Here is a 13,530-nt window from a genome sequence, read left to right as displayed (position 1 = left end):
TGTACTTAGAAATTACTTCTGGCAGGCTTGAGGGACCATATGGGATGCAAGGGACAAACCTGGATTGGCCATGAGTAAGGAAAACACCCTACCCACTGTGCTATATCACTCTGACCCCAATAGTAATTTTTCCCCCTTTTTTGGTGGGGGGTCACACCCAGCAGCGCTCAGGGGTTACTCCTGGCTCCACGCTCAGAAATCACTCCTGGCAGGCTCAGGGGACCATATGGGATGCCCGGATTCGAACTACCATCCTTGCAAGGCAAACACCCTATCTCCATGCTATCTCTCCGGCCCTAATTTTTCTTTTTTGTCATACTTCTTGGTCAAGTTCTTTCTTTTTTTGTTTTTAAGGCTGCATGTATATTATAGTACAGATGTACTTAATCCTTAGAATGGGCATACTCATGTTTTTGTTGTTAATATTATAGGTTTTAGAAATAGTACTTCCTGGAAGATTATATGCCCCCCCCCCCCAATATCCTTCTTGGGGGTTGGCGTTTGCTATGGGGTGAGCTCAGACCTCACACACACACATACAAGATGGTTGCTCTACCATAGGTCACATTCCTGACCTCTTACTATCTTTCTGTAGGTATCTTTCTCACAGGTCACATTGTCTTGGAATGTAGTTTTCTAGAAGCAAGATAGCTCAATCCATAGCAGTGCACCTTTCAGGGCTAGAGAGTTAGATCCTTGGGCCAAGTGTCTCATCACATGGTGCCCTAAACACATCTTGCATTGACCGCAAACACAGAGCTAGCACAGGGAGTAGCCCCTGATATGGGTGTGACCCAGATACCAAAAATAAAAGTAAAACATGTACCTTTTCTATTTTATTTTATTTTATTTTATTTTATTTTATTTTATTTTATTTTTTTGGGCCACACCCTGTGACGCTCAGGGGTTACTCCTGGCTATGCACTCAGAAGTTGCTCCTGGCTTCTTGGGGGACCATATGGGATGCGGGGGGATCGAACCGCGGTCCGTCCTAGGCTAGCGCAGGCAAGGCAGGCACCTTACCTCCAGCGCCACCGCCCGGCCCTATTTTATTTTATTTTTAAATTTGGGCCACACCAGTGATATTCAGTAGTTATTTCTACTTTTTTTGGGGGGGAGGGTCACACCCGGCAGCGCTCAGGAGTTACTCCTGGCTCTCTGCTCAGAAATCGTTCCTGGCAGACTGGGGGGACCATATAGGATGCCAGGATTCGAACCACTGTCCTGCACGCAAGGCAAATGCCCTACCTCCATACTATCTCTCCGGCCCCGTTATTCCTACTTTTATTCCTACTGAGCATCCTGGCTCTGCACTCAATTAATTATGATTTTGCTCAGGGGACCATACATGGTGCTGGGGATAGAATCTAGATTGGCTGTGTGCAAGGCAAGTGCTCCTCCTGCTCTACTATTGGATCCATCACTCAGAATCTATCCATTTAGACTTAACATATGGCTCTTTATCTTTTCTAATTTTTGTTTTTAGTAATATCACAATATTTATAGTCCATCTCCTAGTACCATTAAACAATTTTTTTTTTTTTTTTTTATGAACCATACTTGGTGGGTTTTGCTCAGGGCTTGCTCCTGGCTCTGTGTTCAAAGATCACTCCTGGTGGACTTTGGGGACCACATGGGATGCTAGAGATTGAACCCAGGTCAGCCACATAAAAAGCAAGCATCCTGTGTGTTTTACTATTATTCTGGCCCCCTGTATCATTAATATCCTTGGGGCCGGCGAGGTGGCGCTAGAGGTAAGGTATCTGCATTGCAAGCGCTAGCCAAGGAAAGATCGCGACCACGGTTCGATCCCCCGGCGTCCCATATGGTCCCCCCAAGCCAGGGGCAATTTCTGAGCGCTTAGCCAGGAGTAACCCCTGAGCATCAAACGGGTGTGGCCCAAAAAACCAAAAAAAAAAAAAAAATTGAATATCCTTTATCTGCAGTTAAAAATTATTAATAATGTTGGGTGCCCTTAGTCTTAATGTTAACCATTAGAATTTCTTCATGAGTGCAGATTTATCTTCATAAATTTTGCTTTCATTATGGGGTCAATATGGTTATTCAAAAGCCATAGTTTTAAAATCATAATAAATAAATAAATAAATAAATAAATAACGTAGTCTCATAATTTTTTGTATCTGATTTTCAGGAACCTTCATACTTCTTTTTTTCTCTTTGGGATTTATTTTTAGACAATATTTTACCTGATATTTGAATTTTCATTCTATCTACTTATTAAAATCTTTTGATATAGTAGGAACTTATAGGCTACTTCCTTGTTATTTATCCAACAAATGTGTGAGGCTGTGAATATGGTATGATGGAAAAACACTGCCCTGTGATATTTAGTGTGCTGTAATAATGCGCTTATTCGTCCCTTTTGCTTATTGGTGAGATTGATTTTTTTCACAGAGAACTTTGTAGATATGAACTATACTGCAGTTCAGTTATAGATCCTCACCTGCATTGTTAGATCACTAAAAGTATGAATCATGCATATGTCTCTATTGCTCGGTCAGATTTAACTTTTGAGTTCTGATCATATAGAAATGGCTGTGTTCTGATCATATAGTCATTACTAAGTATACCCTTATTCTGTTAATGTTGTGACAAACCATATAGATTGAAACCCTGGGGCTGGAGAGATAGCACGGAGGTAGGGTGTTTGCCTTGCATGCAGGACAGTGGTTCGAATGCCCGGCATCCCATAATGGGTCCCAGGAGTCTGCTAGGCGCAACTTCTGACTGCAGAGCCAAGAGTAACCCCTGAACACCATCAAATGTGACCCAAAAACCAAAAAAAAGATTGAAACTTCGTCCTTGATCTGTGAACTTGTTCTGCTGCTCATCTTCTCCAGCTTGTTTCTTTTTTTTGCTAGATATCTGAGGTTTACAGCTGTGAACGTTAGAAAGGTGGAACAGTCTTGTTTGTTTGTTATTGTTGTTTATGTTGTTTTGGGCCACACCTGGCAATGCTTAGGGGTTACTCCTGGTTCTGCACTCAGAAATTGCTCTTGGCAGTCTCGGGGGGACCATATGGGATGCTGGAAATTGAATCCCGGTCTGTCCTGGGTCGGCTGTGTGCAAGGCAACGCCCTACCACTGTGCTATCACTCCAGTCCCCTGCAACAGTATTTTTAAGGTTTCCTTGAAAATGATAATGGATGTAAAGAACCTAGCACAGTGTTCAGTATAGAGTTAACAGAATGCACTTGCCATTATATTTCATCTCTCAAGCTAGAAGCTGCTTCAACAGCCTTTTGCTTCTCTGCTCACTTTCCTCTACTCATTATCAAATTCTGTTTAGTTTTCTTCAATGTTTTTGTAATTCTAACTTTTTAATACTCATTGTAATAGAATGTAAGAGGAACACTTTATTTTAAGGAAAAACATTTTCTATTGTGATTTAGTATATGCTTGTTTACTTGTATATATTTGAAATAGAGGTTCTTCTGGTGTGTGTGTTTTGCTGGAGATTCAACCTCAGGCTTCACACATGCGTGTGCTTTACATTGGGACACATCCCCTGCACCAACAAAAATTGTTTTTATATATAAGATGATGTTCTTTTTTTTTTTTTTTTTTTTTGGTTTTTGGGCCACACCCGTTTGATGCTCAGGGGTTACTCCTGGCTATGTGCTCAGAAATCGCCCCTGGCTTGGGGGGACCATATGGGACACCGGGGGATCGAACCGCGGTCCTTCCTTGGCTAGCGCTTGCAAGGCAGACACCTTACCTCTAGCGCCACCTACCCGGCCCCAGATGATGTTCTTTGTTAATATACCTGATGCACTCTGATACTATCTATTCTGTTCTTTTATTACCTTTTAAAAAGCTGGTCAAATCACTGGAACTGATTTTGGGGCTGGAGAGATAATACAAAGGTTAACGCACTTGCCTTACATGTGGCCACCCCAGTTTAGCCCCATATGGTTCCCTGAGCTCAGAAATCATCCCTGAACACTGCTGAGTGTGGTCTAATCTCCAGCCCCCCAAAATGAAAGCAAAAATTGATAACAAGTAGTTTATTTATATTATTTGGTGGTTGGGCCACATTTGGTGATGCTCAGGGGTTACTCCTGGCTCTCTAATCAGGAATTATTCCTTGCAAACTCAGTACCATATGGGATGCTGGGATAAAACTCAGTTGGCCATGTGCAAAGCAAATGCCTTTCCTATTGTATTATTATTGCTCTGGACTCAAATTTACTTTAAATTTTTTTTTGTTTTTAAATTTGAGCCATATCCAGTGATGCTCAAAGGTTACTTCTGGCTCTGTACTCAATAATTATTCCTTGCAGTTCTCGGGACCATGTGGAATGCAGAATTGAACCAGGATTGGCTGTGTACAACTGTGCTATCTCTCTAGTTCCTCCCCCCCCCTTTCTTTTGCTTTTGGGTCATACCCGGTGATGCTCAGGAGTTACTCCTGGCTATGTGCTCAGAAATCGCTCGGGGGACCTTATGGGACCCACCGTTGCACCACCGCTGTAGCCCCAGAGTTCTATTCCTTTTTTTTTTTTTTTTTTTTTTTTGGTTTTTGGGTCACATCTGGCAGTACTCAGGGGTTACTCCTGGCTCTATGCTCAGAAATCGCTCCTGGCAGGATCAGGGCCATATGGGATGCCTGGATTTGAACCACCGACCTTCTGCATGAAAGGCAAATGCCTTACCTCCATGCTATCTCTCCGGCCCCAAGAGTTCTATTTCTTAATCTCTATCAGAGGTCTTTTTAAAAAGACTAGACATGGGCCAGAGCAATAGACCAGCAGTAGGGCGTTTGCCTTGCACGCGGCTGACCCAGGACGGACCTCTGTTCAATCTCTGGGTTCTCATATGGTCCCCCAGCCAAGAGTGATTTCTAAGTGCATTGCCTGGAGTAACCCCTGAGGATCACTGGGTGTGGTCCCAGTCCCCCCCCCAAGAAAGAAGAAGAAGAGAAGAAAGAAAGAAGAAGAAGGATAAGAAAGAAGAAACCCCCCCCCCACAAAAACAGACATCTTGTGAGCCTTAGAAGACTTGCTTTCTTACTCTCAGTTTACTCAGTACCTGCAGGAGGAAAAAAATCTGCAGGATATTAGGGTACAGAGATGAGCCGGAAATCTGCCTCTTGGAGGAGATTCACCAGACCTTCTCCTGGAATACCTACGCTCTTTCAGCAGCTTTCCTGACACCCCTCCACATTTCCAACTTGCATCATTAATCTGATCTTTAAAAATGACCGGGAGGGGCTGGAGCCATAGCACAAGCAGTAGGGTGTTTGCATGTGGCTGACCCAGGACAGACCTCGTTTGATCCCCGGCATTCCTTATGGTCCAACGAGCCTGCCAGGAGTGATTTCTGAGTGCAGAGCTAGGAGTAACCCCTGAGCACTGCCAGGTGTGGCCCCCCCAAAAAACAAATAAAAACACAACAAAACACACATAAAAATGATCATGGAGTGAAAGCATTTATCCTCTGTTGAAAGCCATCTTTTCTTCTTTTTCTGCCCAGAGACTGAAATACCAGGCCTAACTTCTAGGAATATTTCATCCATAATTGGACCCCAGCACCACCTTTCTAGCTTTTTCTTTTACTCTCTTTTCTGCCATATTTAGTTGCTATTTATTTATTTGCTTCTTTTTGGGGGGTTGTGGGGGGAGCCAAATTGTGCTCAGGGCTAACTCCTGAGCTAGCTCTCAGGGATCACTCCTGGAAGTGCTCAGGTGTTGGAGATCGAACCAGGGTTAGCTGTTTGCAAGGCAGATCCCCTAACTTCTGTTACGTCTATTTAGCCCATTTGCTTGTTCTATCTAGAATACTTTCTTTTTTTTAGTATTCAGTGTAGAATGAGACATCCTTGTGAATGAGACAATTCAGCTATTCTAGAAGTAGTTCTTTCTCTGCTTTCTTTGGTTTTTGATGTAGGTGTTTATATATGTTTAATTTTTGCTATCTGAGTTAAACTTACAAGTTTATCTTCCTATCAACTCTCTCTCTCCAGTTTGGGTTTTTATTATACTCTTCATGTTCCCACCTACTTCTTGGCACTCTGAGATAGATGAATGAATGAGCAGGTTCTTTCCACATAAGAAAAGCTCATTTTTGATTTTTCATTTAGTATATTTTTCCTCCTATCCTTGGAGATTTTTATTAAATGTCTAAAGAGTACCTAAGTGCTATAACTCTTCTTATGTGGGAAAATATACTTTGATAAATTTCTATCGATTTTGAACAGTCCTGTGGTTAAGGGTAAGTAAAATATTTTCAACATACTAAATTTTTTTATTGCTGTTAAACAATATGATTTTTAGGGAGCTATAAAACAAACTGGGATGGGATATATTTCTGGTGGTTTGTAGTAGCCTTGACTAGTTTTTTAATGTGTTTCAGCTCATGGAATGCTGTGGTAAATGCCCTGGTGACATCCTTTAAAGAAACTATCTTAGCAGAATGCCAAAGGCATGATCAAGCGAAATGAAACTGAAAGTAGGTAAAACATCACTTAAAGATCTTACAATTTGTCAAGGGGGTATCTTGACAAAATTTTTTTAATATGTAGATATATTTGTTTCACTGAACTTAATACTTACATGATTAAATGCTTTGTACGATTGGAAGCACTCAAGTTTTATAAACATACTTTAAGCCTTCCCACCTTAGATATTTATGTGTTAAGTGCTTCAGAATTTTTTTGTGGGTGTGTCACATTAGTTGTGTTTAAGGGCTTCTCCCAGCTCAAGGGTTATTCCTGGTTGTACACAGGGCAGGGGGAAGGGGCCTCCCACATGCAAAGCCCATTGATTTCTCACTAGCACTGTCTTAAAGCAGGACTCTGGGGGCCAGAGGCTCAGATTTGATCCTTGCACTTCTTGGTCTCTGAGTACCTCTTGTGTGTGGTCCCAAACCCAACAATAAAAAAAAGTAGGGGCCTGGTTTTTCTTTTTCTCTTTTCTTTCTTTTTTTTTTTTTTTTGGTTTTTGGTTTTTGGGCCACACCCGGCAACGCTCAGGGGTTACTCCTGGCTATGCGCTCAGAAGTGCTCCTGGCTTGGGGGACCATAGGGACACCGGGGGATCGAACCGCTTTTTCTCTTTTCTTCATTTCATTTTTTTCTTTTCCTTTTTCTTTTCCAACATTATCTAAAAATAGAGTACTTTTGTAAACTAAAAAGCTCCACAAAAATAGTTCCACATGTTCTCTAATAAGCTTATTTTGTTTTTTGTGTTGAGGCCACACACAGCAATGCTCAGGGGTTACTCCTGGCTCTACACTCAGGAATCAATCCTGGTGGTGCTCAGTGGACCATATGGGTTGCTGAGGATTGAATCAGGGTTGGTGGCCAAGTGCAAGGCAAGTGACCTATCCCTGTAATATCTCTTCAGTCCCTCTAATATACTTTTATAATCTTTAGTCAGTCTGATGATACATCTTTTTTCTCCTTAATGATTTGGTTGTGTATTTGATATTGTGAATTGAAGAAATTAAATTTTTTCCTCCTTCTTCCCTCCCTTTCTGTCTCCTCCCATCTTGAGGACCAAGAAAATTGCTTATTGGGCTGACATGCACTTTGCTTTTATGAGCTCCGAATTCAGTTTTTGGCACCACACAATTTCTCAAGCACTGTAGGGTATAGTCTAGAAACAAAACAGATTACTACTCAGTTATAAGAAAAGATCAAATCTTGCCTTTTGCTACAACAAAGATGAAATTAGAGGTGCTCTGGTTAGGCTAAATACGGCAGAGGGAAAAGAAAAACTAGATAATCTCACCTTTGTGTGATACATCAAAAGCAAGGGAGCAGATAGTACCCAGACAATAGACATTTGGCTTTGGACTATAAAATTGAGGCTTCTGAGTGCTTGCGAGCAGGAAGAGCTGAATTAGACTGAAAATACTTAAGTGGGACTGTAGCAACTTTATTACTGAAAACATGAATAGTAGAACTCTTCTAATCATTTTGCCTCAATTACAATAGTTTTTGTCAAATTGAGGCAGTGAATCAGAAAATTACAGTACTTATAAAAACTACTAAACTATTTGCATCCACAGAATGCAGTTAATGTCAACTTCTATTGAATAATGCCTCTAGATTTGCTGTATATGCATTCTATTCTCTTTTTATTTATTTATTTTTTTGGATTTTTTGGGGTCACACCCAGCGATGCTCAGGGGGGTTACTCCTTACTCCTAACTCTGTGCTCAGAAATTGCTCCTGGCAGGCATGGGGGACCATATGGAATGCCAGGAATTGAACCAGGAGTTGGAAATGCCCTACCACTGGCTCTGGCCCCTATTCCATTCTATTCTATTCATTTATTTATTTATTTATTTATTTATTTATTTATTTATTTATTTATTTTGCAGTTTCCAGGGCTGGAGCTCAGGGCTTCACAGTCCACTTGGCTTGACCCATGTCCTGGACATTCTAGATCCAAGATATAAATTCAAGAAGAAATATGTCCTTGTGGATGAATAATATGGCTACATGAGTGTGTTTTATTCTTTCAGAATTACACTTAATGTTTTCACTGATGGATAAAGTTCCGAATGGGATAGAGCCAATGTTGAAAGACCTAGAGGAGCACATCATCAGCGCTGGCCTGGCAGATATGGTAGCAGCTGCTGAAACTATTACTACTGTGAGTTTTCGTACATGGCAATGACAGATATCTCTTGCTGTTACTTTGCAAATGTGGAATTGGAGATGTTAGGTAGTAATAGCAAGACAATAATACTGGTACATCTTTTTTAATAGGGTAAAACTTTTTCCAAATTTTAAAGCTCTAGTGTTTTGTTAAAATTAGCTCTGTATTTTCTCTTGTTGCTATTTTTTTTTTTTTATAAAGTTCAATTTTATAGAAGGCCTTTTGTTTTTTAGGACTCTGAGAAATATGTTGAACAGTTACTTACACTATTTAATAGATTTAGTAAACTCGTCAAAGAAGCTTTTCAAGATGATCCTCGATTTCTCACTGCAAGAGATAAGGTATTATGTTTTTATCTATTAGCACATGCTTAAAGTCATGTTTGTAGTTGATTCCCAGTGAGCAGGATCCCTCCCCTCCCCACACACACACACACACACACACGCTACTCTGAACACTGCTGTGGGAAATGCCAGGATTCTAACCCTGTGCTCTACCACTGAGCTTCATTCCTAGCACTTTTAATTAACTTTTAGTAAAAACTTGGGATATTGTGCTGCTAAATTACAAGCTAAGAACTTGACAAATCTTATGTTTTGTATTGATTGAGAACAATTATTATATTTGCTTAGATATAGGTTTTTTTGAAAACCTTGGGTATTAGATGAGCTACAATTTAATTAGAAACGTACTTTCTTACTCAGTTCCCTCAGAATCTAATATTATTGATTAATCTCTGCCATCCTTTCAGTATAATTCAGAGTACAAATCTGGAGCTTCCCTGATCCTGGCTGCAGCCAGTTTGAGTCTTTTGTTGAGTTTCCATCCTCTGTTCCTTTGTAGATTTTTCCATGAAGCTTTCATTTATATTTACCCTTGCTTCCCATACTTTTCCTGGTTTGGGGGGTTTTTTGATTGAGGGGGTATGTATGGGGTCCACATTCAGCAGTGCTCAGGGGTCACTTCTGGTAGTGCTTGCAGGATCAAAGTATCCAGCTTGGGCTTCCTGAATATGAACAGTTCACAATAACCCTTTCTGTTATCTCACTGGTCTTTTAAAATGTTATACATCTAGGGTTAGAGCCAAGGTACATGCTCTCGACCTGGATTAGGTCCCCAGCATCACATATGGTATCCTGACCTTGTTTGGAGTGATCCCAGAGCACTCCAAGGTGTGTCCCAAAAACCAAATTTAAAAATAGAAAATCACGAACCTTTCACTAGAAATTATCTTATTTCCCCTCCTCTTCAAGTTTTATTAATTAGTTCCCTGTTTAGTTTTTTTCTGTGACCATATTGAGATTAACAGTGTTTTGCAGTAAGTTTATTTTTTCATTTTATTTAGAAAGAAAGAAAAGAGGAAATAGGAATATAGAGGTAGTGAGGTGATTGAAACATTAAATGGAGCCGCTTTGCAAAAAGGCTTCATTGAAGTAACATTTGAATCAAGATTGAAGGGGATGAAGGAATAAGTTTTGTGGCTATTTTGAGGGAAGAATATTTTTAGCCAGAGGAGAGAGGAGCTGCAGAGACTCAGCAGAAATCTGCCTTTTAGGGGCCAGAAACAGAGAACGTGTAGTGGGGCCAGCCAGTGATGCTCAGGGTGCTGTGCTCTGTGTTCAGGGTTCACTCCTGGCAATGCTTTGGCTACTCTATGGTGCCAAAGATCAAATCCACGTTGACCATGTGTGAGGCAAATGCTCTACCCATTATACTATCACTCCAGCCCAGTTTTTAAAGGAAATACATATGTTTTAATGGTTGTATGCTGAGACTACAGAAATAATAGGGAGGGGAGTTTTCTGCAAATTTTTTCAGTGAAACATGAAAACACAATGTCAACAAGTATATACATAAGGGAGGAAGTTGTAGGCTTGACCTGATGAGATGAAGATGTTTCTAGGAGAAAATATGCATGGGAATAAATGGTCAGTTGTAAAGAGTAGCAGGGAAGCTGCCCTTGAGGAACTAGCGGTGTAGCACAGGGTCAAGCATTTGCTTCCCAAGTGTGAGTTTGAAGTTCCCTCCAACATCCAAAACCAAAACTCCAGCACTTGAGAATAGTGATAGCCATGCTTGACCAAAAAGTTGTGAAAGTCATTGAATTTTTTTTTTTGTTTTGTTTTTTTGGGTCACACTTAGTGGTGCTCAGGGTTTATTCCTGGCTGTCTGCTCAGAAATACCTCCTGGGGCCCAGAGAGATAGCACAGCGGTGTTTGCCTTGCAAGCAGCCGATCCAGGACCAAAGGTGGTTGGTTCAAATCCCGGTGTCCCATATGGTCCCCCGTGCCTGCCAGGAGCTATTTCTGAGCAGACAGCCAGGAGGAACCCCTGAGAACCGCCGGGTGTGGCCCAAAAACAAAACAAAACAAAACAAAACAACAACAGAAAAAAGAAGTAGCTCCTGGCAGGCACAGGGGACCACATGGGACACCGGGATTCGAACCAACCACCTTTGGTCCTGGATCGGCTGCTTGCAAGGCAAATGCCGCTGTGCTATCTCTCTGGGCCCAAGTCATTGAATTTTAATAAAAAGCTCATTTCTCTCTTGTTTTGTTTTGTTTTGTTTTGTTTATATCAACCCCTGCAGTATTCCCAGCTCTTTGCTTAGGAGTTCTGGAATCACTTGGCTGGACTACATGTGGGCAAAACCTGGGATCAAACCTGGGTGTCCCACAGGGTAAAGCATGCGCTCAACCTGTTAAGTTGTATTTCCCTGGTCCTAATGCATTTGTTAAATGTATTCTTGGAATTATAACAATTGAATTTTGTTTAATTAGAAATGATGTTCATATTTCATAATTTTATTACTTGCAGGCATATAAAGCAGTTGTTAATGATGCTACTATATTTAAACTTGAATTACCTTTGAAGCAGAAAGGGTAAGTTTTAAAAATATATGTTTAAAAATATTAAATTTGGGACAGGGTTTGAACCACACCCAGTGACGCTTAGGGCTTTGCACTTCTGGCTTTGCACTCAGAAATCACTTCTGGCTTGGGAGACCATATGAGACACCAGGGGATCAAACTGTGGTTCATCCTAGGTCAGCATGGGCAAGGCAAACGCCCTACCACTTGTGCCATTGCTCCAGCCCCCAAAATATTAAATTTTTTGAAGCACATTTCATTCCTGGTTATGCAAGATGCTCTTAACCCTGACCCTAGTAGATTTGCTTTTTTAAAAAATTTACCTCAGGGGCCAGAGAGATAGCATGGAGGTAAGGCATTTACCTTTCATGCAGAATGTCATTGGTTCGAATCCCGGCATCCCATATGGTCTCCTGAGCCTGCCAGGAGTGATTTCTGAGTGTGGAGCCAGGAGTAACCCCTCAGCGATGCCAGGTGTGACCCAAAACAAAAACAAAAACAAAAAAATTTACCTCAGGGGCCGGAGAGATAGCATGGAGGTAAGGCATTTGCCTTGCTTGTAGAAGGTCGGTGGTTCGAATCCTGGCATCCCATACGATTCCCTGAGCCTGCCAGAAGCGATTTCTGAGCATAGAGCTAGGAGAAACCTCTGAGTGCTGCCTGGTGTGACCCAAAAACCAAAATAAAATAAATAAATAAATAAATAAGTTACCTCATTTTAATGACCAAAAAATATTGAGCTCATTTTTATTGGGAGGGTGGGTTTGGACCACAACCTAGTGGCACTCGGAAATTACTCCTGGCAGGTTTGACCATTTAGGAGCAGGTGATCAAAACCGGGTCTGCTGCATGCAAGCCAAGCACCCTCCCTATGCTAGTTTTGTCTCCTGAATTCATTTTTTTTTAATTTAATTTTAATTTTAATTTTTTTATTTTTTGTGTGTGCGTGGTTTTTGGGTCACACCTGGCAGTGCTCAGGGGTTATTCCTGGCTCCAGGCTCAGAAATTGCTCCTGGCAGGCACGGGGGACCATATGGGACACCGGGATTCGAAGCGATGACCTCTTGCATGAAAGGCAAACACCTTACCTCCATGCTATCTCTCCAGCCCCTAAATTTTATTTTGACCAAAGTGGATTACAAATCTTTTACAGTAATATTCTGAATTCTATTTTTTTTTTTTAATTTTTGGGTCACACCCGGCAGTGCTCAGGGGTTCCTCCTGGCTCTACGCTCAGAAATTGCTCCTGGCAGGCTCAGGGGACCATATGGAATGCCAGGATTTGAACCACTGTCCTTCTGTATACAAAGCAAACGCTTTATCTCCATGCTATCTCACTGGTCCCGTGAATTCATTTTTTAAATAAGTTATTTTTGTTCTTTTTTTTAGGGGGATGGGGTCATACCCGGCAATGCTTAGGGGGTTTCTCCTGGCTTTATGCCCAGAAACCACCCCTGGCAGGCTCAGGGACCATATGGGCTGCCTGGACTTGAACTACCATTCGTCAAGTGTTGGTTGCCTGCAAGGAAAATGCCTTACTGCTGTGTTATCACTCTGGCCCCTATTTTTGTTCTTAATCTTTGATAATTTCCTTTTTTTCTTCTTATTGTCCTTTTGTTTTGGGAGCCACACCCAGTGACGCTCAGGGGTTACTCTTGTCTATGCGCTCAGACATTGCTCCTGGCTCAGGGAACCATATGGGACGCCTGGGATCGAACTCAGGTCCTTCCTGGGTCAGCTGCATGCAAGGCAAACGCCCTACTGCTATGGTATCACTTCGGCTCCTTTTTTCCTCCTTTATTCACTAAGATTACTTCACTATTTATAAAAGTTGGATATGAATCAGTTCATCGTAGTGAGTTAACCAAGTCAAAATGAATGTAAATTTTTGTACTATCTTCAGAAATGGACTTTTCCTTGGTAAGAAGAATTTACTTGTGCCAAATACTTTTAGAAATATGGATTAAATTTTAATGAACTATCAATAAATTTGAGTTATTTTTGAAATACTGCCACATAGTACAAAAAGT

The 13,530-nt window shown here is 41.2% G+C and overlaps 1 protein-coding gene across 1 annotated transcript in view; it reads left to right on the top strand.

Annotated features, from left to right (window-relative positions):
- Positions 1 to 13,530, top strand: part of CUL5 (cullin 5) — a 72,514-nt gene that overhangs the window by 41,351 nt on the left and 17,633 nt on the right. The window contains 6 exon segments of the mRNA XM_049778961.1: positions 6,376 to 6,390; positions 6,392 to 6,442; positions 6,444 to 6,471; positions 8,494 to 8,624; positions 8,864 to 8,971; positions 11,448 to 11,512. Of these exon segments, the coding sequence (XP_049634918.1) occupies positions 6,376 to 6,390; positions 6,392 to 6,442; positions 6,444 to 6,471; positions 8,494 to 8,624; positions 8,864 to 8,971; positions 11,448 to 11,512 (398 nt within the window).

The sequence above is a fragment of the Suncus etruscus genome, chromosome 8 (assembly GCF_024139225.1).
Source record: "Suncus etruscus isolate mSunEtr1 chromosome 8, mSunEtr1.pri.cur, whole genome shotgun sequence".
NCBI classification, from domain to species: Eukaryota; Metazoa; Chordata; class Mammalia; order Eulipotyphla; family Soricidae; genus Suncus; species Suncus etruscus.
The sequence above is the reverse complement of the archived record's forward strand: the minus strand, read 5'-3'. Positions and strand labels throughout refer to the sequence as shown.